This window comes from Ambystoma mexicanum, chromosome 4q, assembly GCF_040938575.1.
Source record: "Ambystoma mexicanum isolate Mex_15411 chromosome 4q, UKY_AmexF1_1, whole genome shotgun sequence".
NCBI classification, from domain to species: Eukaryota; Metazoa; Chordata; class Amphibia; order Caudata; family Ambystomatidae; genus Ambystoma; species Ambystoma mexicanum.
This window is the reverse complement of record NC_090928.1, coordinates 946937630-946964423: the sequence shown is the minus strand read 5'-3', so window position 1 is coordinate 946964423 and position 26794 is coordinate 946937630. Positions and strand designations below refer to the sequence as shown.

Here is a 26794-nt window from a genome sequence, read left to right as displayed (position 1 = left end):
GTCTTACTACTTTCTCTCTTTTCTGTACTCGCTCACGATAGTCATAGGCTCCCTCATGACAGAAAAAATACGGAGGGACCTCGACGCGTGAGGGATTTTGGGTACACTACACGTCACTTTAGGGATAGTGGTACAGGCACGCCCATGTCAATGTCCCCTTTCGATTCTCAAAAGACAAGATGCAATTCTCTGCGGTGACCACTGGATGTTGGACTGTATGCACAGCATGTGAATCTAAGCAGATACAATCATCAGAAATGCTTTTACGGTAAGTAATGCATGTCATTCCAATGATCAAGAGCTAGAACAGGGTTTCTATGTGCTAAGGGATGCCACTACTGATGTAGTGGGATTGGCTCATAAGGAATTATTTATTATTAGTGACCGGAAATCAGCAGTACGTCTTTCTGTTCTAATATTTGTTCTGGAACTCTAAAGTAGAGGGGTCATAGATTATAATGGGATTCCTTGGCCAGAAACGATGCACTTGCCTACCATTGAAATATGCCAGGGCAATATCAAGTTCTACATTCCTGTCGCCGAAATTGGGACACGCGAGACACGGTTGGGGTTTGACCTGCAGTAAAACTGGAGCAACTCGAGGATGAAATGAGGATATCAGCCAACAGCAATTAAAGGGAACATTCCTGATAAATGAGGTCTGTGGAGATGGGCTTCATTTATGTAAGTTTAAAACCCTATCTTGATAAAGACCAAATGGTTGAAACACGTGTTGATAAAAGGGCAGTACGATTAAAATCCTACTGTTATGACACATTACTAACTGAAGTGGAATTATTGAATGCCGTTGATATAATATACCGTCCGGGAAGCTACTATATAGTTAAACAAAGGAGGCAGACACTCACAAAGGATGACACATACTAACCTTCATGGATGTTTCATGGTGTTTAAATCTTCCCATGCTCACGACACTGTTATGAAGTTGTCTCACTGTATGTAGATAGTTATGGCCATGCTTGCTATTCATAGAGAGGAGGGTGTTCATTGTGTATGATGTAGTATAGTTCTATGTGGAATGTCAGTGTAATCTAGTTCTGAGCAGGGTGTCATAGCCTGCCTGTGGCCAGAGAATATTTAATCTTAATGTTGCTTCTATTACTGTTTGCACTAGCCAGCCAGGTCTAAGGTTGAGCTGGGGGTCTGTACTTAATGACCTGTAATAAGGTTATTTTATCTCACTGGAAGCTGCGTGGGACTATTCTTCATTGGCGACGAGAATCTTCTGACAGTCCCCCGGCACTGCAGAATAATGGATTAGCAACCTATTTGCTCTGAAGTTACAACCTTGAAGCTGCTCCGCCATCCGGCGTTTGCCGAGGCTGACGTGGGTGCTACAAGGAGTGACTTGTCTTGACATATTCACCTCCAGACTGAGGAAAGAGACAAGCCACTTCGCCTTATATTGCCTAATTAAGGCGTTTGTAGCGGCCAACATTGGGCAAGTATAGCAACAGTGACAGTGTGCGCATGAGCGAATTGAAAGGCTCAAGTACGTTTGCGTTTACCGTGGAAACGATATTGGGTTGCAAAATCGAAATATTAAATATACACTAAACGCATCAGCAAGCAAAACAAATACTGCAGGAAACAAGGGAACGAACTGAATGATCACTTCATTTACATATACAAAATAAATTAAACAGGTGCAAAGTAGGCAGCACTTACCTTTTATGGAGAAATGTACAAAAAGTAAGAAAGTGTCTTGAAGCTGACCTGTTCCATTTCAGAACAGAGTTCTGCCGATGTCTTGCTTTTAATCATTTCACTCCATTTGAGCAGCATTTTAGTCTTTTCCTTGATTAGAAACTAGTCTGTAATCAAAGCCACTGCATAGTGCATCGTGTGTGTCAGGGTGATCTAACGGGCAAAAAAACCTGCCAGTCAGTCCTGCCCAGAACACTTGCATCTTGGCAGCAGCGATTTAGCGCAGCGCTTTGCGAACATAGGGATGTCTGTGGAATTCGAAGGTTCTTTCCACAAGTCCCCTAATGCCAATTTGTCGATCTCCACAATCTACCGGCATTACCTCAAAGTGAATCCCACAGAAGCCGTGAATGGGATTGTGTCTGAGAAGACCACGACTGAAGGAGATATGCATACATACCAATGTAGCCAGCTGCCCTACTGCCGCCCATCGTGGTGGAGATGCCCAGTCTACAGAACCTGTATTGGACAGGATGAAACCTGTTTTCTCCATCAACCCTCCACCACGCAGGACGATTTTAAATGGTTCCATGAATTCATGGGGTAAACCCCAATGGCACAACGCGTTACATAGAAGAGTCGTCTACGGTTATCTATTCAGCTTACAGAAAGACAGCACTACGTTTTAACAATTCAAAGATTGTTGGACTATACACATGTTGTCCAGATGGCCAGAAATAGGTTTGTACCCGTCAAAGTGAGGCTCAGGCAATTGGGCCTTAAGTACATGCTTCTGTATCCGGCCAAGCTGAAGATCATCTATAAGGGCAAAATGCTTTTCCTTGACAATCCTGAGGCAGCGAACATGTGGATTGTACACAACAATGTGCACACTAATAATGGCACGGACACCTGAACCAGGGACACTCATTATAAGCCTTAGTACATTATCTGGTGCTCGTGCAGCTGAATCTTCTAATCACTGAAGGGGAGGAGGCCTGAATTGGAACTAATACCGGACACCAAGTTCTTATGCAATACTGGGCCTACGTACACATGAGCTACGGCCTCCCAACGAACAGCTTAGGAAATCTCGGCCTTGGTACTGCTGCTGTTCTCTGCTCATTCCCGGACTTGCCTTCTCTCTACTACACCCAGGTAATCGAGCGCGCCTCTTTGTTGAGACCTATACTGAAGGGTCTGGCCTGCTGCGACCAGGGCATTACAGCCTAGTGTGCCTTAGAATGTATCAGCCTATTATGCCATTAGAAATCTTGCCTTTGTGCCTGAATATACTAGCATTTTGTTTCTTCAGTAAACTTGCCCACTGTGCCTGAATGTACTAGCCTATTGTGCCCTCACTGAACTAGCCTTCATTGAACCAGCCCACTGTGCCCCTGTGAACTAGCCCATGTTGCCCTTACTGAACTAGCCCATTGTGCCTGAATGTACTAGCCTATTGTGCCCTTACTGAACTAGCCTGCTGTGCCTGAATGTACTAGCCTATTGTGCCCTAACTGAACTAGCCTTCATTGAACCAGCCCACTGTCCCCCTGTGAACTAGCCCACTGTGCCTGAATGTACTAGCCCATTGTGCCCTTACTGAACTAGCCCACTGTGCCTGAATGTACTAGCCTATTGTGCCCTTACTGAACTAGCCCACTGTGCCTGAATGTACAAGCCCATCGTGCCCTTACTGAACTAGCCCACTGTGCCTGAATGTACTAGCCTATTGTGCCCTCACCGAACTAGCCCACTGTGCCTTAGTGAACCTCGCCCCAAACTGTATGTTCATGGCAGCCTTTTGCAGAACCACTCTAACTTTGGTGTCGACTCTTCACCTTATCCCCCCCTGTATCACAACCTCCCTCCCTGCAAGTCTACTGCCACCTTCACATCAACGTCACACTTACCCCGTGACTATGGTGTATGTTGACACTAAACAGACAGAAGGAAAGAAACCTAAGACTTGGCGCTAGCATAACTCCTTGGACGTCATGCCAAGAAAAAAGCCCACATCCCATAAAGCCCAAACAGTCACCTCCTAGCCTAAAACGTAGCTAAGATAAATTCTCAAAACCATCCCTTAGCCCAGCTACTCGATCCACCATCAGAGGCGCTTTCATCAACGCTCAGTCCTTGGTTGCCCATGCGCAAGACATAGTAGACCTGATCACCTTCAATGACTAAAACTTCCTTGCCATAACCGAAACCTGGCTACACCAAGCAGCAAGCCCAGCTCTCTCTTTCGCCATCCCAGCTGGCTAGTCAGTTATAAGAAATGACAGGGCTTCAGGCAAAGGAGGCGGAGTAGCCTTCATTGAAAAAAACCTCCCTAGGCCTCGGAGCTACACATTCAGTCAGGCTTCCTCAGTTAAGATCCTGCTCTCAGCATCTCAAACCATCCTCACACACCTTATCTATAGGCCGCCTGGCCACATCTCCTCCTTCGAGGAAGATATCTCTGACCTCCTTACGAACAATACCAAACCAGGCTCTCAAATTATTCTGCTTGGGGACCTCAACCTAGGTCTGGGTGTGATCCCAATGACGCAAACGCCCTTTCTCTGCAAAACACGCTATCCCATCTAGGCTTCAAACATAATGTTACCGACCTAACCCACAACAAGGGAAGAACGTTGGGTTGGCTAGCCAATCACAACTGATCTATCTCTATCCTAAGAAACGAACCTATTGCTTGGTCTGACCACCATGCCATCTTCTTCTCCTTCCAAAGCAATGCCAATCCTAACGCCACCCCAGTCCTTGCTCCACAAACATTCACCATGAATAGCCGCAACATAACTATGCAAAACCTTCGCCCACTTATCCAGAACATCCTTGACCCTACAATTTACACTGACCTAGATGCAAACAAACTAGCCGACCTCTAACGAAACATTGAAGGCAGCAATTGACAATATTGCCTTCATCAAACCCACAAAAGCTAAGCCGATTGCCCATCTTAACAAATGGTTCACCCCTGAATTGAAACTCCTTCGGAACGCTAAACGAATGGCGGAATCCGCATGGGGAAAAACACCTAACGCTTCCAACAAAGCTTTCTTCTCAGCAGCTGCTTCTACCTACAAGACAGCCATCCTCACTGCCGAGAAAGAGACCTATGACCTCAGAATACTTAATGCTAAATCTAGAACAAAAGAGCTCTTCAGTATCCTTGGGGAACTTGAGTCTCCGGTCACACCCATAGAATCTTGTGTGAAAAATGCAGACTGGTGTGAAAAAATACAAAAAGCTCTTGCAAATAAAATAGCCTTGCTACAGTCTAGAATCGAGCAAAAAAAGAAGTCTCTGGCTCAAAGCCCTAACCCTTCTCCTTCCCCCACTCACAAGACTCCTACCTGTCCCTCCCCCCCCCCCCCTTTCCTTCTCACCGGTTTCGACCAAAGAAGTAGAAAACATTATCAAAGGCCTTAAACCTTCCAGATGCCAAGGGGATCTTTGCCCTGCTGCCACTATCCAAGAAGGTGCCAATTAATTGGCCCCCTTCATAACAGCCCTAATCAACTCCTCCTTCAAAAGTAGCTCAGTACCAAGCAACCTAAAGGAGGTGTGGGTAATGCCCCTTCTAAAAAAAAAAAAAAAATAAACACTTTGGACACAAACAACCGTACTAACTACAGACCAATTACTACTGTCCCTTACATCCTTTTAGATCTTAGACAGAGTGGCTTATCTACAAATACAAAATCATTTGGAAGACAACCTCTTGGGTCTCGGACAATCAGGTTTTAGACCCAGACACGGCACAGAAACTGCCCTTCTGGACCTCAAAATCTAGATGGACGAAGCAAAAGACAATGGCAAACTAGCCATCCTTCTGCTGCTCGACCTTTCGGCAGCTTTCGAACTAGTCGACCACCAGATCCTCGCTGAGCACCTGACTTCTGCAGCCGCCTTCTCTAGTGAGGCCACAACCTGGGTACAATCCTACCTGTCTAGCCGGACCACAAGGGTCTTCTCACCCTCATCTTCAGCTGACCCTATCCCTATCTACTGTGGAGTCCCGCAAGGCTCTTGCGTATCACCCACCTTGTACAATATCTTTACAAAGCTCCTGTTCGAACGCCTCGACAATCTGGGTGTCTCATACACAAACTATGCTGATGATGCCCAGATAGTCATCACTTTGTCAGGATGCTACGAAAAGGATTCTAAATTAACGACCTATACCTAGAAATCCAAGCATGGATGGCTGAACACAGCCTCTGCCTCAATGACAAGAAAACTGAGCTTCTTCTCGTCGGCACCCAATCTCGCCTTAACAAAATTGACCCTCGCTATGCCTCCATTAACATCGATGGAAACCTGATCAAAGTGGCCAAAGAGATCAAAACACTTGGGGTATACTTGGACTCTACCCTCTTGCTATAAGAACAAGTGAACGCCACAGCCTCGTCCACAGCCTACACAAACAAGCTTATCAATGCTTGCAAAGCATTCCTCTCACCGTCGAGTTGCATTACTCTAGCCAGGGCACTTGTTTTATCAAAAATTGACTATTGCAACACCCTCTTCTTAGGAACCTCAGAGCATAGTCTCCCATTCTTTACAACATTTACATGGGGCCATTAGTGTGTCTCATCCGCTCCTTCGACGTCAAGTGCTATTCTTATGCCGACGACACTCAGATCCTGACCCGTTTTAGATCTTGATCAGGCTGAAATGTCGTTGTGCCTTCATCAGTGCCTGATGGCCGTGGGGAATTGAATGAACCACAATTGCCTGAAGTTGAATGGAGACAAGACAGAGGTGCTGGTGGCAGGTGACCACCCACCCCCCGATCCCTCACACTGGATGTCCTCCTTTTGGCCTTCCTCTCTTGGTCCCCTTCCCGGTCCGGTGGCTAAGGTGACGAATCTTGGAGTGGACCTGTCTGCTTCCCTCTCTATGGATGCCCAAGTGTCAATGGTGTGTCAAACTGGCCATTTTCATCTCAAAATATTTAAAAATATGCTCCCCATGCTACCGGCCACCCTGCGTCTGCCAGTGGTTGCGGCCATTGTGTTGAGCCAATTGGACTATTGCAGTGCCCTCTCTCTGGCTCAGCATAAGGGTATAGTCCAACGGCTTCAGAGCCTGCAAAATCTTGCTGCATGGGTGTCAATGGGGTCACACTATGGGGCCCATATTTCATGTTTAAGGCGCTCTGCATTGTACACCGGGCACTGCACGATCGGGGGGCAGAATACCTCTGGTCTAAATTTACCTATTACCTTCCAAAGTGCTCTTTGCAATCAACTTCGGCAGGCTTGCTATGTGTGCCTCCCTTCCGCCGTTCCCATATTTGTGGTCGGGCTTTTTCGATGGGTGCTGCACAATTATGGAATGACCTTCCATTGGCAATAAAAAACTGCCAAATCACCTGTCATTCAGGAAGGCTTTAAAAACATCTGTTCTACATGACTGCTGTTGATGGGCCTATGGTTCACTGTCCTTCCTCTCTAGCGCCATGAAACCCACGGGTTACCGCGCGCTTTATGCATTTCAATAACATAACTATAAAAGGTGTGGTTCTACACATGTGACAGAGCGAGATGGGGATGTTGTCTGGATCAGAGAAGCCAAGGAGCAGAGAGCAGCAGGATCTGCAGCCTAGACTAGAACAGTGTGCCGAGACGCTGGCCCGGTGTTGGTGAGCAGCTTCAGAGTGGCTAGGGAGCCGGAGCGAAGTACCCTGCATGCTGCTCTTGGCAGTTGGATCATTGCTCGTTCCCTTGGGACCTGTGCCGGCCCCAAGAATATCTGACCTCAGGCCCGCACAACCAGAAGGGACTGCTCGTTAAGGCGCTGCTGCCTAGGTGAGTCTTGTGAAAGTAAAAAAGAGAGGGAGACTCAGGAGCATGCGGCTGACTGAAGCAGAGCAGGCAAAAGGAATGCATGAAGCGGCACGTAGCAGTAAAGAGCAAAGAAATTAGAGGCACTTGTAAAGCAATATAGAATGGAAGAAGAGTGACGAGATCAAGAGAAAGTAAGGGAAAGCAACAAAAACAGAGCGCGCAGGTGGCCGAAAATGCAAGGATTGTGATAAAGAGGGCGCAAGCGACCCGGCAGTGTGCAAGTCTGCACGGGAAAGCTGGAAAAGGTGCCAGTGGGCACAGAAAGGTAAAGAGTGCAAATGCGCATGGAGGAAGTTAAAGAAGGTGCTAGTGGGCTCAATAAAGAGAGGAAGGTGCAAGTGGGCAGGAGAAGAAAAGAGAGGTTTTATAACAAGGAGAGTGTCCTAATAGACTAATTCGTTGTGTAGCAAGTGTGCACCTGTGCTTAACGGAACAGATCAGTGGCTTATAATTTGTAGATTGTCTTTATTCAGTCTTTCATTTCTTTTTCTGTATTTCTTTTTCTTTATTACCGATGACGGACCTCAGTTTGTTCATACAATGACAAAAAAGAAAAGAAAAAGATTGAATAAAGACAATGCTAAAGGAAGAAAATAAAAATACCCCTTCCTTCACATTGTTTGGTAAAAGCTGAAGGGAGTATGCTTTTTTCCGTCTGAGTTATAAATTATAAGCTGCTAATCGGCTCCTTTGTACACTTGGTGTACAATGAATTAGTCTATTAGGACACTCTGCTTGTTATAAAATATTTGATAATCTCAAGTCCTAATATCTGGGGTTTCCCTTCAGTTACTATCGAAGAAAAGAAAGGCACCAGTGGGCATGAGAATGAATTCAAGATAAACAGAGGGGAACAGAAAGCCCCTGAAGGCAAAAGGTTAAGAGAAGCAAGAGCTGGAAATAAGAGGGGTTAAAGCTCGGAGTGGTCACGCTTAGGAGGAGCAGCGAACCTGGCGTTTTCCAAAGTCTCTAATGCTACCCCTTGAAAGAACTGAAAGGTACATCCTGACAAACTGAACTTGTGTTTTGAAACTCAAGAGGCCTAACCTTGGGTAAGGGAAATCTGAGAGACCTAAGAGTTGAACTTTTATTTAAATTTGGAAAAGGCCTGCGCTTGGGGAAGGGAACCCTTAGAGGTTTCCTTTTTAAAGCTTGTTCAGGTTTAAAACTAAGTTATAACCCTATATGCTCACTGTTCCAACGATGCAGTTGCTCAGTGGGGTTTGTGGGTTTATGGGTGACTTTTCTCTTTTGGGCACCCTTGTTTGCCCCTAGATCATAGATATTAGTTTAGTAGTTGGCTTTCACTCTCCTTTCTCTGACTACCAACTTTTGTACCGCATGAAATAGAGGGTCGAACACAAACATGATGGGACCAGGGAGGGAGGAGAAGTGGATTGGGACAAACGGAAGGTGGCACAAATGGAGCATGCGACTCAAAGAGCGAGACACACATGGAAAGTGAGACAAATAGAAGGTTATGCAAATGGGAGAGGCAAGGGGGGCAGAATAAGATTAATATTAATGGGCCATGGAGACGCAGCAAAGGCCCAGTGTGAGAGCAATTTTTCAACCATTTCAGAGCTGAGCCCTGGGCCACATAAAGCCTAGGTTTCAGTACCTGCACTTTTTATTTTTTTTCCATTTAATGCACTAGCTGTCATTGTACAACTAGCTAATCACACATTCGTTCCAGTGCCAGAAACAGTTGTCTTGTTGTACAGTGGAAGACTTTGCACTGTTATCATCCTCAAAATAACCTGTTTAGGGAACTATTTGCACAGATAGGTGATCGGATCAACGGAAGTACAGAGACTTAGTAACACCTACAACACATCCCCAGTGTGCACTAAAAGCACTTATGTTGAATGATTTACCCTTTCCTGATTAACAGGGAGACCCCTGTTAAACTCCTTCCTCAGATGTTTCCCACACTATCCTGCATTAACCACACATTGAGCTGTTTTTTGTGCCTCCCCTTCAAGGAATATTAGCAGGCTATTGTTGTGTAAATACAGCACAGAAAAAACAAAAGATAAATGAGGGCTGGTAAAAATAAAAAGCAAAAATTCACTGGACTTGCATTGTGCAGTGCATTCACTCTGAAAACATGAAGGACAGAGGGAGCAGCATCTTGGGAGGTCCGTGGGCCCTGCCTGCATCCTGTCTTTTGAGGACGATCAGAAACAGCAATACAGGCTTCGTGGATGGATTGAGCAGGCATTTCAGCAATGTCTTGCAGACTAGAACCCAGATTTAGCGGTCGCCAGCTTGTCCCACAGGTCGCCTTCTCCCTGAATTCGATGCCAGTCTTCAAGGGAACATCTCCTGGAGCAGCTACTCTGACTGCAACTGGAAGGAGATTTTTCATCAATGGAATTTGCCTTCCAACATCATTTTAAGTGAAGAGGTCTGTAACGTTGGAATCCGCATCTTATCGACTGGGATTGCAACTTGCAATTGCATCCGATGAAAAAATCATTAAACCTGCAACCCCTGGGCACCTCTCACTGGAACAAAGGACGGCAGACCGTGATCCCAGTGACTGTTCCACCTCAGTCGACACATTGTGATCCCTGGGGAAAATCAGGAGTGGGGGTGGAGGCAGAATTGGGCATGCCTGTACCTATTCCCTCCCCCACCTCCATAGGGTAACATTGGGAACAAGCCCCTTTATTCTCCATCTCCCTCTTACTTAGCTTTGGTGATCGAACTGGGGTCCTGTATCCAGGATCCTGCCCCTGGTCTGTAAGAAAGAGGTGTACTTGCCTGTCTTCTGGTAAATTTGTGCAAAACCTTTCAATAGTTTGAAACCTTTCAGAATTACCACCACAAGTCAATTGCATCCCTTTAGAGACTGCATACCTGTGAAAAACCGTGTGTTGGAACCAGTGACTTTTGCGCACTTGGCCACGCACATTAAGGTTTGGACTTCTAAAGTTTAGGAAATTTAACTTGTCTCTGGTTCTCATTATTTGAACTGCATCTGCATTACTGACCTGTTTTACATGGGCAGTTATTTGATGAAGTATAGTGAATGAACTTACTTGTGATTGTATATATTTGTGTTATAGGTATCGTGTAATAGTACTACCTGCTAGTTTCTTTTTTCTGTGTTAAAGACTGAAATAAATGACTGTATTTTCATAATTGACTGTTTAAGCTGAAATATTGTGTTATTCTGAGTGGACTCATTGAAGGCACTTGGACATGCTCACTCTCCTGAGACAAAGCCTTGACTGCTCTCCACACTACCTGGATTGGGTTTTGGCTAAACTTTCAGAGCTCCCTGTTCACGATAACTAGGGTGGCCTCCTAAAAAGGGGTCCACCAGGCCTGGTTTTTAGAAAACCATCATAACAGAAACCATGTAAGGTAATTCTAGCCATTTACATTGTTGAAGCTTTTCACGGTTTACATTTGATCCCTTGGTGGGTAATCCTAGAAAATGGTGCCCCCCCCAAATGATTTTCTTTTCATCAGTAGTGAGACATTTGCATGTCTGCTATGTCATGTCAGCCATGTGTTTAGACCACATTTTGCTTTTGAGCGCTGTTGAGGGTAGTGTGTATTTGTACTGCAAGGATGATCGATAAAATCAAGGTTTATATGATGACATGGTAATTTTCTTCCAACCTGAAATGTCAATTCGCAAACCTGAAAAGCATTTGTTAAAGCCACTTTTTGCATTTCCTTTACAAATACATTTCTTTTTTTCAGTGAGAAGGACGATACTTATTTCTGCATGCTTTTTAATGACGAGGTTCACACATATGAGCAAGTTATCTACACTCTTCAAAAAGCTGTCAACTGTTCACAGAAAGAAGCCATAGCTTTTGCAACCACCGTGGACAGAGATGTAAGTTGATTGGTTGCCTTTCCTCCGTTAACTTCATGAGTTTTTTAACATCTGTTGTAAACCCATCATATACGTCTTCCCCTACATCATTGTTTAGAAAGTATGTTTTCAGGGGGGCGCTGCTGAGCAGCAACTAAAATGGCTGCTTAACGTATCTGCTCCGTGGCCAATGACATCCTGCCCTGATACAATCCTGATTTTCGGCACAGCATATTAAAGGGGAATCTATTCCCAGACTGGTGACGATGGCGCAAAGAGCTGAGCAAATCCTGTTTACACCGAATTCTTGGTGGGGAAGGCATTGGCGGCGGAGAGTGAGGCCGCGAGAGACCCTGCCGTTGCTGGACACGTCATCCAAGGGAGAGTGGTAGCAACAGTGCTGCTTTCTGCTAATTGCTGAGGGCATTCGTCTTGCAACTTTGTCTGTGCATACAGGCCCCTACCACTGGTTAATAAGCCTGTAGTTGTCCATGTGCACATTCTGGTACCCGCACAGAGCTCTTCTGATATCTGGGGGTAACTGGGCTTGCCTGTGGTCGGGGTTTCTTCTACCCTAATACTCCTGATTGCGATGACCCGTGGAAACAGGAGGAATGAAAAGGACTCCTACACAAGCTCTACACATAGGGAGCCTCCCCCTGCTGTCGCCCCAGGCCCTGTGGACACTGGCAGCCCCACGCCTGCCGCTGGTACAGGTCAATGATGCAGGCCGGGTTTGCCTCTGTAAATTCAAAGCTCGATGACCTTGTGGCCAATATTAGCTCACTCTGCATGAATCTTGACAAAGACAGTGGTAGAATCACAGAGGTGAAGACCTGGGTGAGCAACACAGAGGACACTGTGGGAGCGTGCAAGATCTAAAGATTTTTAAAAAGGAGGTCCTGGCGGTGCACGTGAAAAGTGAAGATCTAGAATCTTGTTCCTGCTGTAATAACGTACAGATAGTGGGCATTCCCAATAAGGCAGCTAATGGCCCTATGGCGATATTTGTGGAGGACCTGCAGTCCATTTTCAGCGCAACGCAATTTTCAGCTCAGTTACTGGTCGAGAGGGTACACTACTCGCTGGCCCTGCTCCCAAAACATGCGGCCCCTCCCTGCAGAATTATAGCCAGCCTTTTGAATTACTGTGATCTGGTGCTCCGATTGGCTTGTGGAAAGGGCTCCGTTCAATATGCCTCTGCGAAAGTTCACATTTACCCAGACTTCTCCTCTGGGGTGCAGGCAGCAAGGAGATCTTTTGACCATGTGAAGCGGCTTCTGTGAGAAAAATTGATACAATATGCTATATTTCCTGTCAAGCTGCACATTCAAAATACTATAAGGGCACACTTTTTCGAGTCCCCGGAGGAGGCTAACTCGTTCATTGAACGGTCCATCCATGTTCATCCTGGTGGTGCAGATGATGGGCCAGCTTTTGTGACTGACTAGGTCCAAGTTTCTTGCTGTGTTTGAAAATGTAATAACAGCCATGATTTCTGATGCATAGCGCTTCATGCGTGTTGTTTGCATTGCGCCTCCTGCTGGTTTACACTAATGTTCTGTGGGTTACACTGTCAAGTTGGGTTGGATCATGAGGGACTGGGAAGGCTTGTGGTGGTTGTGTGTTTTTAAAGTTGAAAAATTCGATGGTCCTATTGAGAGCAACTAAATGTAGGTCCGATATAAGCGTGTGCCTAGTATAGTGGCTAGTCGACATGCAGGGGGTTGCCTGCATATCAAACTGCTGATGTGGAATGTCTGTCAGCTCAAAAACATGATTAAAGCAAGGAAGATCAGTTCATATGTTGCAAGGCATGTGCCCAAGATCCTGATGCTGCAGGAGACACATGCCTAGGGGTGCGGTGAATCATTTGTCCCGAACTGGGGTCCTCAAAGATGGTACACAGACTATTCCCCGCAATTGCGGGCTGTTCTTACTCTTATACATCCATCATTGGGATTCCTGGCTTCGAAAAGTAGCATAGAACCTCAAGGGAGCTATGTGATAGTGTGGGGTGAAGTTGCAGGTAACCATATTGGTTAACATGTAAGGGCCTAATGTGCATGACCCTAGATTTTATCATATGATCTTGGAAATGTTAGCCCCTGGGGACAAGACCTGGGTAATCTGGGGAGGAGAATTTAATACAATCCTTGACACAGATCTAGATGGGTCATCCTCTGCTCCCCGTAGGTGCCCCAGACACTGCACCAATTCCTGCTGTATCTCCCCCTTACAGATATTTGGCGGGAGCTTCATCCACAAGTAAAGGAATTCACCTATTACTCCTCTGTTCATGACGCAGGGTCCTGTATAGATCTTTGGTTGCTGTCTCCTCAGATGGCCCTTATGGTGCTAGACTGTGCAATTTTCCCTCGCATTTTGTCTGATCAGTCCCCTGTGTCCCTGGAGTTTGTAAAAGTGTATAAAATGCAGCGCCAAGATGTTTATCACGGACCCACATAAGATATGCCTCTGGTGCCTGGGCATCAAGCATATAACAGACTGTCGATCCTGTCAGTCGATGACAAGTAAGGCCTTAAAAGATCTAAAATTGCAGTGGGTAGGATTGTCCCTAAAGCCCCGTCCACTCCCAAACTCGGGGCATCCCACGAGTTGAGAGATTCCTCTCCTCACAAAACAAATCTAAGAAACAATCCTACACGAGGAGCAAACACTCTCTTAAAAAACAATCAAAGAGAAGGCACAGATCACGTTCTTCATCAGAAAGGAGTATAGTCTGCCCAACAAAATCTTCCTCCAAAGAGGAGTGGGAACTTCTTAGGAGGAAAATCTTCAAGGATCAGGGCCCGTCGTCCTCAAAGCATAAGAAAAGCTCCCATGATGTGGTCGAAGACGAGCATGACGGCAAGGCGAAAACCTGTTCGCCCTCTGGCCTGGGTCTTCATCCTAAGTGTACTCGAGAGTCCTTGAGTACTCGCTGAGAAATCGTCGAAGACGTCGAGTCGAGGGCAAAGTCACTCGAAGCACAAGACAAAAGTCAAACCCTCAACGCCACGGACGTTTACGCCATCGATGTTCATTGTATATTCTTCGATACCATTACATCAAAAAAGCCAGTAAAAGGTTTTTGAACCGTTACCTAAAAGATGTTTTTCTTTCAGGTCCTTGACTTCTATATGAGGGCTATGAAACCTCTGATACCCCTCCATGCAGTCTCCAGTTGGATACCCCTAGTATTCAGAAGAATACTAATATACCTGAATGCTTTATTTCAGAATAGACCAGGGTTAGGGAACTACATGACGCCCTAAAGACAGCTAGTTTGGAAGACCCCTCCCCAGAACTAGATTTTGGAAAATTGGACCTGGCTGATCATACAGATGCATCCAATGGATGCCAAATGTCCAGAGTGGTGTAATTTCTGGGATGGAGTAGACCAGCTCCTGCATTTGAACAGGACGACCTGACTGACATATTGGACAAGGGTCCTCAATATGATCCCATTTTACCATTCCATGTGGCAAAAAAATACAGGCCATGCAGTAGGGTCCCTGGCTACCTGTCAGTCCATCCATCTCCAGAGAGCCTTAGCAGCTACATCTGCCTCCAAGCAAGCTGCGTACCCAACCAAACCCCCTGATGGGGATGACAAACGCATTGACTCCTGGGCAAAGACAGTATTTTTGGCTAGCAGCATGGCTTTAAAGTCTAATTCCACATGTGCACTGGCAAAATTTACATTCACCCTGTGGGACTACCTAGCGATGGCGACTGATCACATCACTGGGGGTGAGGGAAGAGACGGCTTCCTGAACCTGATAAGGGATGGCAAAGAGGCCATGTGTGAGTCTCTAAAGTAAAGTGTCGACACGGCCGACAGCGTCAGCAGGGCCATGGCGGCAAGCACGGTCATACGAGATTTGTGTGGTTGAAGTCGGGCAGCAACATCCTTTTCACCCCAGCGGATCATCTTGGAGGGGTAGGTCTTTTCGCTACTACTCAGTTGGAAGAGCGAGAGGACAGGCTAGTCAAAAAGGACAGAGAAGATTCCCTCGTGACGGACGAGGGAGCGGTGCAAAGCCCGCCCAAGCAGCAGCTTCTTTACCATCAGCTGCTGCTTCAGCCACCTCAAAACCACTCTGAGGTCTTGGCTCACAACACCCCGGTGGGAGGCAGACTCTCACAGCATCTGAAAGAATGGTGGGGCATTAATTCGGATGCATGAGCACTGGAAACAGTAGCCCAGGGTTACTGCCTCTACTTTATACAGAAACCTCTGGATCATCGACCAGGAAACCATTCACTAAATGTTCCAGATCCATTCCTGTTGAAGGAAATGTTGACCCTGCTAGAGAAAGGTGCTATAGAACCAGTGCATGTGATGGAGAGGAACAGAGGATGGTATTCTCCCTATTTCTTAATCCCCAAGAAGAACTGAGGACTGACACCGATCTTGAACTTGAGATACTTGAACAAGTTCCTCAGGAAGGACAAGTTCAAGATGGTCACACTTTCTCAGATCCTTCAGGCCCTCCAGCGCCAGGATTGGATGTTATCATTGGACCTTCAAGCCTTTCTGCCCTCTGTATGGGGAAAGAATGTCCTGATGATGCAGACAACACAGTGGGCATGTACTACCTCAACAAGAGAGGAGGCGTAGGGTTACTACCACTATGCAGAGAAACAATGCAGCTGTGGTTCTGGGCAATTCAAGAAGTAATCTCTCTTGACAGTTCACCTAGCTGGAGAGGAGAACACAGCGGCAGAAACTCTGAGCAGGCAGAGCAGTCTCTCACAAGTGAGAACTAGCTCGGGAAGCCCTTCGAGATCTTCATCCTTTGGGGAACCCCTCAAGTGGATCTGTTCGCGACCAACGTCAACCGGACGTGCAAGCTGTTTTGCTCCAGGGAATTTCATCCAAGAGGAGCTCTAGCAGAAACCTTTGTAGTGGACTGGGAGTTTCCACACCTGTACGCGTTTCCGCCTGTCCCCATCATTCCTCACGTCATCAGGAGGTTGAGAAAGTTCCAGAAATCCATGATCCTAATTGCCCTGGATTGGGTCAGGAGGATGTGGTACCCGGAACCTCTGGACATGTCCTTCTGCCCTCCAATACGTCTTCCACAAAGAGGACCTTTTCTCGCGAAAGGAGGGTCAGGTTCGCCATCCAGAGGTGAAGACACTCTGCCCTCACACATGGTTTCTGAGCATCTGAGGTACAAGGATTGGGACCTCCCGCAGAACGTAATGGAGAGTTTGCTTTCGGCCAGAACGCCAGCAACAAAATCCCTATACCGCTGCCGTTGGAACAAGTTATGCAGCTGGTGTTAGCAAAAGGATGTCGACCCTGTTCAATGCGATACACCTATGGTGTTATCTTTTCTGCTACATTTGGCATATCTGGGGCTCCAGATTGGAACAATCCAGGATTATCTAGAAGCGCTTTCTATGTTAAAGCGCACCTCGGAAGAGGCATCTTATTTCAAAATATCCATAATTCATTTTCTTAAAGGAATGCTTCCTCATTCACCATTCCAAGTACCAACGTGGGACCTTTGCTTGGTTTTTGCAGCCCTTTAAGGCTGCTAACTTATAAAACCATTTTGTTAGTAGCAATAAAATCAGCCCGCAGGATGAGCGAGTTACAGGCATTATCCTGTAAACCTCGATTTACCACTTTTTACAAGGATAAAGTTGTCCTTCAGGTCAAACCCTCTTTTCTACCAAAGAGTGTGCCCTTACCATTTAGCACAAAAATGGTGCTTCCGGCTTCCTATCCTCCACCTCATCCTGGCAAGGAATAAGAAATATTCCATAGACTCAATTCGAGGAGCCATCTAAGCTTTTATATTTCGAGGATGGCAACAAAGTTGCGACAGCACATCCAGCTTTTCACTGGCTATACAGGACACCAACTAGGTCAGTCACCGATCCTATCCAGGTGGATCATACTGGCTATTTCGGAGTGCTACAGGCTATCTGTGAAAGATACCTTCAGAAGGTTTAAGGGCTAATTCCACTATGGGCATGGCAACTTCCTCTGTCCTTCAGAGGGGAGTTCTGATAAAGGACATCTGCGAGGCAGCTACCTGGTCCACCTTCCACGTGTTCACTAAACATTACTGTTTAGACATTTCTTTTTTTTTTTCCACAAAACATTTTATTCTGTATTTTCAGGAAAACATATATCAACATCACATATAAGAGCATGTCGCAGCAAGGTTCTAACATACACAGGAGATCTTTTACACTTTTCCTGTTTTTTTCCTCCGGAGCGAATTCACTTGCTACTCTTGCGTGAGACTCTGTGAGCCTTTATTGCTCCATTCAGTCTTATGATCTACGTGAGCCAACGGGTCATGGGAGGACGACTGATTATTCCTTGGTATTTCTCAGCATATTTCATAAATGGAGCCCATGTGTTCTGAAAACTCGTAATATTTTCCAGGCGCATAGCAGTGATTTTATCGGACACCACAATGTCCCAGCATTTTGTCCACCAAATGGATAATGACGGGCCTTCAGAGTGTTTCCATAACCGAGCTGTGGAGATCTTGGCACCAGTGAGGAGGTGGGTGACTAATTTTGCTATCCGACCTGTTAATGGGAATGACCCTTCCCGGGTGTCTTCCAGTAATACTATCCCTTGGTCCCATGGGATTTCTAGTCCCGTGATCAGTTTAATTTGTTCCAACACCACTCGCCAGATTTCTCTATCTTTTGGGCAGACCCATAGCAGATGAAATGGGGAACCAGTATCTGCGCATCCTCTCCCAACAGCCCGAAGCTATAGCAGGGTTGCTTTTGTTTAGCAGCTCAGGAGTTGCATAGAACCGATAGCACCCTTTGTATCCCCCACCCCCCTCTCTGTTTGTAATGCATTTGGTACTGTTATGCAGTCTTGCCCATATTCTGCCCCAGTCTTCTATTTCTAATGTGCGCCCCAGGTCTTTTTCGCAACTAAGCATGTATTATTCCTTCCTCGAAGGATCGGTTTTATCTAGTAATCGGTATAGAGTGGAGATTTTACCCCTGGGTGTGGATGCAGTCAAGGTCCTCTGCAGTGCAGTTAGTTCCCTCCTGACTTTTTCCTTAACCACCCCTTGCGATATCCAGTGTCTTGGTTTTTTGTGTTGGAATCGCGCCGATTCTGGGGTATTGATTTTTGTTTTATACTCCACAAATGTGAGTGGGATACCATTATGCAAGAAGTCTCCAAGCCTCCTACCCTCCAGGCTGAAAAGCTATTGGGGGTCAGGGGGGTGGGGTGGGGTGCCAGGGGTAAAGTCTGGATTACTCCAAATCGGTTTAAGTGGACCAAGTGTGTCCATGCAACTCCACTTACGCACTGCAAGTTTCCAGTTTGATACTGTATTTTTTGTGGCTGTGAGGGGCCCAGCGTTTGCCAGATTCCGAGAAGGCGCGGTATGTGGGAGGAAAGTGGTCCTGAGCACCATGCTTCCTCAGTTTTCTTCCAACGGGGCTGATCTACCGTAGTTTCCCGGGCAAATGCATAAGAGCTGAGCAGCTCGGCGATCTGGCCTCGTCTGCAACCCCCAGGCCTCTGAAACGGAGGATAATTTGCTTAGCGATGCCCATTTTATTTCCCCACCCAAATGAATGTGAATATGCTTTTCTGTAATTTAGATAGGTCTCCCTCCTGGACGTTTATTGGGAGTGCTGCACAATGATAGATCAGCCTTGGGACAATATTCATTTTCCACAGTTATCCTCCCTAGCCAAGAGATTTCCTGTTTTGCCACTGCACTAAATGTTTTTGTAGCTCCTTGAACAGCAGTGGAAAGTTGTATTGGTATATTTGTTCGAATTTCTTGGGAATCTGCACTCATGGAGATTGGAGTGGACCCAATGGAGGATTCTGGCCATGGGATGGGGATATTCGGGGCGAGAGATTCTTTGTTCGTGCAAGCTGTTAATCGCTAGAACCGCTGATTTAGCATAATTTACTCTGAATCCTGAGACCTACCTGAAGGCCTCGATTTCTCACCATAGGGAACCCATAGATTTGTCTATTTGCATAATTGTGAGGAGGACATCATCAGCGTACATGGCTGTTTTTTATTCCTGCTTACCCACTGTAAGGACCTTTTATGTTAAATTTTGTCTGGGTTTGAGGGCAAACGGCTCCATTGATGGGGCGATTATGAGCGGGGATAGTGGTCATCCTTGATGCATGCCTCTGGTTATGTCTGATCTTGTGCCGTTAATTCTTAATTGTGTGGAGGGATTCTGATAATTGGACATTGCCCAAGCCACAAAATTAGGACCAAACCCAAAGTGAGAAAGTGTTTCCCTAATGTATCCCCAATCCAGTAGGTCAAATGCTTTATGGGCATCTAGAGAAATACTGCCAGTTTCTCCCCTTTTCTGGCAGCGGATTCTATCGGATCAATTGTGCGTCTAACATTATCATGGTGCTTCTGCCAGGGATAAAGTCTGTCTGATCTGGATCTATTCATTTTCAGAGGACGTTACTCAGCCTAGCAGCCAGTATCTTGGAGAATATCTTTCCATCATTATTCATCAATGTGATTTTTATATATATATCGAAGGAGCATAGCTCCGGGTGGTCTTTACGTGGTTTAGGGCTGAGTTTGGTAAGTGATTCTGCCATAGATGTAGCTGCGGGGACAGGACATGCAAGTATGTTTATTATAGAATTTGGCTGTCAGTCCATCAGAGCCAGGGCTGAGTTTTTCAGTGTTTTAATTGCGTCTGCGGTTTTCTCCACTGAGATCGGCTGCTCTAGCGCATCCAGGTGGGCCTGGGGAGGCGGGGGGGGTGGTTGCCGATGGAGTGTAAGTAATCCATCTGTGTTGAGGGTGTTATAGGGGCTCCCGCCATGATTTCTCTGTGGTGATCAACCATGATTTCCATTTTCTCGATGTCAGTAAATCGCATGCTACCATCCTCCCCTTTATTTCTATTGTGTATCTTTTTTTGTTTGTATGGCTAAATGCAATTAGCTTTGATCCCCTTAATGTAGTAGTATTGCTTTGTATATGCCAGAGCCCTGGCTGATCCATCTGCCCAATGCATTTCTAGGTCCATCTTGGCTTTTTTTAGGTCCCTCTTCCCTTTCCTAGTTTGGTGTTTTTATGGCTTTTTTAATAAGAAAAACATTTTGTTAAGGACAATTCTCAGAAATGTGCTTATTCTTCTCTACCTTAGAGACCCCCAGCAACTTTGCTGGATTTTGAGGACTTGGATCTTTAACCTGGAGAGATTGAGCCCCTTTTTCCCCACTCTCTCGTGCATTTTATGATTTTAACACTGTTTCTTTTGGTTGTAGAGTCTGACAAACTCCATAGGCATCATCTTTTACATTGTCACACAGCACCTTCAGTGCAGTGGCACAGGGAAGTCCTCCAGATTTCCCCAAGGTTTAAATATCTTCTCTTGGATAAACTACTGTTTCCAAGAGCAGTAAAGTGGAATTGACTTTACTTACATTTGTAACTTTCTAGACCCAGCACACACTATCGTACAATAGGGTGTTGGAGGGGTTACTTAGTATCCCCTTTGTCTAGCCTCTCATGTAACATTTTTGTTACCCTTTCCTCAATGAATGGCTGGTGGCAGTGGTTTAATTTTAACTACCGTGGTGTGCTTTTACTACGGGCTGCGTTCGCAGCTTCAGTAAAGCACCCATGGGTGCCATTTCTGACAAAATGGCCCTGGTCTTCTTTTTTTGCCATTTCTTTGTGGATTGATCCTTCTTGAGATTTACTCTGTGTGCCAAACCAGGTTTGGTCCCTTTGTTCGTTTTGCCTTTGGCGGGACTCACAAGTGACTTCTCCCCTTCAGTTGGTGGGACCAATCAACTCCAAAGTAAGCCACCTGGACATCCTCTCGGAGCTGGTTGAAATTCCACTGCAGTTGCTGCTGGAACCGAATAGCCAGTGAGAGGAACACCAGATTGTGTGCGTTGCTTTTAAATTGACCAAGAGCTCCAGGAAGATCCTCCGGATTCCCAGGAAGCAGGACTGACCAAGCCTGAGCTACCTCAAGAGTGCTGGACCCCAGATGCAAGGAAAGCCCATCTCGACAGCCAATACTGTGCATTGTTGCTATTTGCTTAGATGCGAGGAGCTGAAACTGCGAAGTGCCACTGAATAGAAGTTGGTCCTTTTCTGTCGCTGACCGTCCTGTTGCAGTGCAAGAGTCCTCCAGACGTCTTCCCTCTTTGTCCCCATGACTGAGGCCCAGGAACACAGGATCTGCAGAGCTGCACAAGAACAGAAGCCAGCCAAAGCCCTTTTTCTTCTAATCAAAGGTACTGTAAAGTCTAAGAGAACGTACCTCTTGCTGTGTAACCTCACTTGTTCTCCATGGAGACTTGTTGTGGTTGCTTCTGTAGAGTTGCTAACAGCTTCTTTACCTCACAAGCCTAACCAGCTTGTGGCCCTGCTTTGAGTTCTTCTTTTCTACAAAGACTTCTAAAAACATTGTGCAAGACCTTCACCTACCTGCAATAAGTGCTTCAGCTCCCGTAGACTTTTGCCCAATTGGCTTTGGCCTAGCCTGGCACCCTGAATGAGTCTTCTTCCCTCTGACATTGTGTTGGGTCTTCCTTCCAGGAAGGGGTTAGCTAACTTTGCATTGGGGGTTTCCAAAAGTACATACCTGCTTTCAGAATATTTGTGAAATCTCTTGTTTTGTTCTAATAACCTTTTTCTTTGACATACTCTTGAGTCTGATTCTAAATGCAAACAGTAGTATATCAATGCCCAGTGTCCTAAGTTAGTAAAGTCACCTGAAGGTGTAGGAAGTGTCTGTGTGCCATCCCAAAAGGGTACTCACTGATTTAGAAATATTAAGAGAGTGTATTTTGGAGTGTATTTCTGTGTTACTATTATATTGCCCCTTCTATAGAAGGCTTACTCAAACTGACTGTTAAATTAATAATTGTTCAAGAAACCTTGGGTGTAGGAGTTTATTTGAATACTTGCCACTGTGCATCTCTGTCTAACTCCCCTACAGCTCACATTGACCCCTCTTGAGATAAGCCTGGCTGCTCAATGCACGCTAACAACCTGTGTAGTATAGACGTATACCAAAGGTTGGGTTCCTATTGCTAGGTCAGGGTTGTTGTAGTGCACCCAAAGGGTACTGCATACAATCTTGCCTAACGCGCAACTTCCGCCTCAAATTTGGAACTCTGGAGTCGTGAGACCCTCCTTTGCTCTGCTACTGCACTAATCAATGCCCCACATATTACCGGTTTCACGGCGTCCCAGATCATGGCAATGGGGGGACTCTCTAGTTGTGTTCTCCCTGAAATAGTGGGAGATCTGCCGTGACCGGGACATGGTCTTTGAGAAGGCTCGTATGAATTTGTACCTTTTTGAGGCAGGGGGAAAAGGACGATTGGCATCAAGATCAAATCTATTCTAGCGAAGCCTTTGTGAGCATTCGAGTAGAAGGTGAAGTCAGTCACACCCGTTTTAGCCAGCCGCCAAATATCTATTGTCTCAGTTTCCCTGAGAAAATTAGCAAGCCCCAGTGCACAGGAGAAATCCGCTCTAGTAGGGGGAAGCGTTTTATCCACTCGTGGGTCTGGGACTACATTAAAGTCCCCACCAATTAGGAGGTGTCCTTCCGTGAATGCCAACATTGTCGGGATTAAATCGAGCAGGAATCTCTCCTGCGCATTGTTTGGGGAATAGATGGATGCTATGGTGAGTGGTTGTTCTAGGAAGTGGCCTTTAACCAGGATAAATCTGCCCCGGGGGTCCCTTTTCACTGTAATTTGGGTTAAAGGAATGTTTTCACTAAGCAGGATGGCCACTCCACCCGTTTCCCCCCACCCCCTGATGTGGCAAAGTAAGATTTCTTAAACCTATTACATTTTATTCGACGTTCATCGGCCTGAAGCAAATGCGTCTCCTGCTGGCATACAATGTCGCCTGAGAGTTGGCCTAATCTCCGCTCTACTGATCTCCTTTTGCCTGGAAAGTTAAGTCCCTGAACGTTCCATGTCGTCATTCGTATTTCGCGTTCCCCGTTCGATCCCATGATCCCCAATGGTGTGCATGCTTCTAACTGCATCTACACGGTTACCCTCCCATATGTTGGAGGTAAGTAAATTGTTTTTATTGTGTTTTGTTTCCTTCAATCTCCTTAGTAAAATCCCCCCCTCAGCCCCCCCCACAATAATCAAGGCTGGGAGCAGCCCTCAACCAACGGGGTATCCAGCTCAATCCCACCACCGCTAAACTAAAGGCCAACAAGGCCTGATGCAAACTAAACGGCCTAACTTCATATCGTAGAAAAGGCATTTTGCCAAGTTGCAGGTTCGATGTTTCCTGTCATTTTTAACTTTTGGGTCCCAGTCCTGGGGCTTGGCTGATTTTTCACTGTTGTAATCACAAGAAGAGCTATTGGTTTGGGTGTTGCTGTTGCAGGGCAGAAAGTCTACTTCCTGTATTACACTCGGATGCTTCCAAGTTATTTCCATCCTGTGGGAACCCCAAGGGGGATCTGGACTGTCAATTGTAGCTATTGTTCCTCCCTCAGTTCGGGTTTTTGTTGTTTTTCCGGGGAGGGCCCCGAATGCGGCGTCTCCGGTTCACTCGCGTCCAGGTGCTCGTAGTTGGAGTCCCTGTCAGTTCTTGGGAGGCTGATTCTCTCTCCGATTCTCCGTCTGCTCCGGTCCCCAAGAACTTCTATGCTTCTATTAAGGAGTGTATTTGTTTCCGATTGCCTTCCCAGTTGAAATTTAGTGAAGTCGGGAAGCCCCAGCGGTAAGGAACCACCTTTTCTCTCAACCGCTCAGTGAGATATTTCAGCGCTTTTCTTTTTAGGAGAGTGGAGCTCGCCATGTTCTGATATAATCAAATGGTCGCGCCTCTAAATTGAATGTGTTTTAGAGTTCCTGGATTCTCGCATTATTTCCTCGTTCACCTTGAAAAAATTAATTCTTGCTAGTACATCCGGAGGAGTGGAGAAAGTTTGTCGGGCCCTGGTGCGGTGAACTCTCTATTTCAAGCGGGGCATCATCTGGTAGCGTAATTATGAATCTGAATAGGTCCTTCGTCTAGCTCTCCAGGTCTGCATCAGCAACCGAGGAAGGGATTCCCCATAGGCGAATGCTATTTTGTCTTGATTTTCGGCGTCCTCTTGTTTAGTCTCCAGTGCTTTGCATCTAACCTCAAGGGCGGCAATCTTGTCCGTACTTTCTTCAATTTCGAATGCTTTTTCGCAGAGGTTATTCTCGATATCGGCTTTTCTGCTTTCGACTGCTGCCACCCGCTTATCAAGAGTAGATATTTTGCTCATGACTTCCACGGTTCCCTTTTGGAATTCCCTTGTGATGGCTGCTAGCAAGTCCTGCAGGTCTGATTTCGTCATAGATTCTGAGTGTGGGGAACTTCTTGTTGCCCATGATGGTTCCGTGAGCTGTGTATTTGCTTGATTGCCCTTTTTCGCTCTTTCAGAGTTGGGTTGGTTCATTAGAGTGGAGATGTCCACTTGCTTAGTGTTTTTGCCATATTTCACCCTGTTTACTCTTGGATCTAGGGCTTCCTTGCTAGACCCTCTCTGAATATTACTCTTTAGAGGGACCCGATTCTGGGCTGTGAGTAGTGTTAGGCAGAAACCTGTGCAGTTCCCTTAGGGACCACTGCAAAAAGTTTAAGACTATAGGTGTTAGCAGTAAACCCAATTGGATGCAGTCTGCACGACCCAGATTTACCTGGTAGCTGTGGCTGAGCAGTCAGACTTCTCTCAAGAAGAGTTAGGCAGTATATAGAGTATACACAATAGGGCCAAAATAAAGGAGCACAAGCAAACACTGACCAGAGCTTTGGTATAAAAGTATATAATTATTTATTTAAAAATACACTGGCACTAATAGGTCAAGCAAGTTCAAACACTGTCACTAGAAATATATACACCTCCCAAATTATTTGACAAGTCTAGGTTAGTACACCACTTATTTAGCAAAACAGAGGTGAGCGTGTAACCATAGATGGCACTCCAATAATTATTTAAAAAGGGAGAGAAAAGGCAGAAACACACAATGCCAACACTTTTAAAGAACCACAGCAAGTCAAGAAAGGCAGGGTCTACTGTAGAGCAAAACGTTCATAGGCCAGGCCCACTCTTGGAGAGAGCAAGGCGGAATGTGCCCAAGATCACACAGTGGAAATGCTTTAAAAGTCTTGGCAGGAAAGTCAAAAAGAGGTCGGATCAAGATAGAAAGGCAATGTTAACGGGTCCAAAGTCACCCCAGGATAGAGAGTCAATGATTTACGGGACCCCTTAAACAGTCTGTTGCAAGGGAGACCAGACGTGACACAGTACCTGAAATGGTGAGAAAGCTCCAGCGGGGGCAGTTGTTCCTGGCAGCGGGTGCAAGTCGGTGCTTCGTCCAGGGGAAGAGAAGATCTCGACGTGGAGGAAAGCTGGAGATTGTTGCACTGCCAGGGAAGAAACCAGCTGCGGAGTTTCCCAGTTAAAAGGTACTACCCTTGTATTCGCGGTAGTGGTGAAGTGTGGCTATCCGGCCGCCGGGGTGCTTGGCATGGGCCATTCGACCACGAGACGATCCAGGCACCGTTGAAATTTCTGTTGTGGAAAACAGCGTTCCTTATGGCCATCACCTCCGCACAACGAGTGGGAGAGATCCAGGCCCTATCCTGCAAGCCTCCATACTTGACTTTCCACGAGACGAGGTTGGTGCGGAGGATGCACCCCTCCTTCATGCCCAAGCTGCCGTCGGACTTGGTGTTGCCAGTTTTCTTCCCGTCGCCTTCGTCGCTGGCCGAGAACTTTGTACTTGATGGATGTTGCTAGAGCGCTGAAGTTCTACGTGGACCGCACAAAGAGTTTTCGGAAGACATCACAGCTGTTTGTGAACTTTGGACCTGTGAATCAAGGGAAGGCCCTCTCGAAGACTTCCATTTCCAGATGGCTCTCCGGCTGCATCATGCACTGTCATCGGTTGGCAAACCGACTGTTGCCCGGCCGTCCGAGAGCCCATTCGACCAGAGCGATCGCTGCTACTACGGTGTTCTTGTCTGGTTTGCCCCTGCTGGACATCTGCAGGGCTGCTACGTGGAGGTCGACGCACACCTTCACGAAATTCTACTGCGTTGACTGGGATTCCAGGGAGGAGTCCAAGGTCGGCCAAGCAGTGCTGCGCAACCTGTTCGCCTGAAGGTGGGCCTGGTGAGGAGGTAAGAGTTGCTTAATGTAGAGTTTATGTAGTGCTTAATGTTGAGCCTTGCCACCTCCCGCGGTTGTGCATGTGTATACTGCTATGTATTCTTATATTCATGAGCATGTGAATCCATGCCAGACAAGGAACAAGTTACTTAACTAACTGTTGTTCTCCAGCATGGGTCTGGCATGGATTCACATGCGAACCCTCCCTCCTACCTCTATGCGGCTCTTCACTTGGCCATACTGCCACTTTACGTGCTACCAAATCTAA

The 26794-nt window shown here is 46.3% G+C and overlaps 1 protein-coding gene across 3 annotated transcripts in view; it reads left to right on the top strand.

Moving 5' to 3' along the window:
* The window catches only part of UBR2 (ubiquitin protein ligase E3 component n-recognin 2), a 2523611-nt gene that overhangs the window by 219867 nt on the left and 2276950 nt on the right, over nucleotides 1-26794 (top strand). For all 3 annotated transcript variants that reach the window (XM_069608499.1, XM_069608498.1, XM_069608497.1), the window contains exon 6: nucleotides 11250-11388. In XM_069608499.1, the coding sequence (XP_069464600.1) occupies nucleotides 11250-11388 (139 nt within the window). The remainder of the gene's footprint in view (nucleotides 1-11249; nucleotides 11389-26794) is intronic.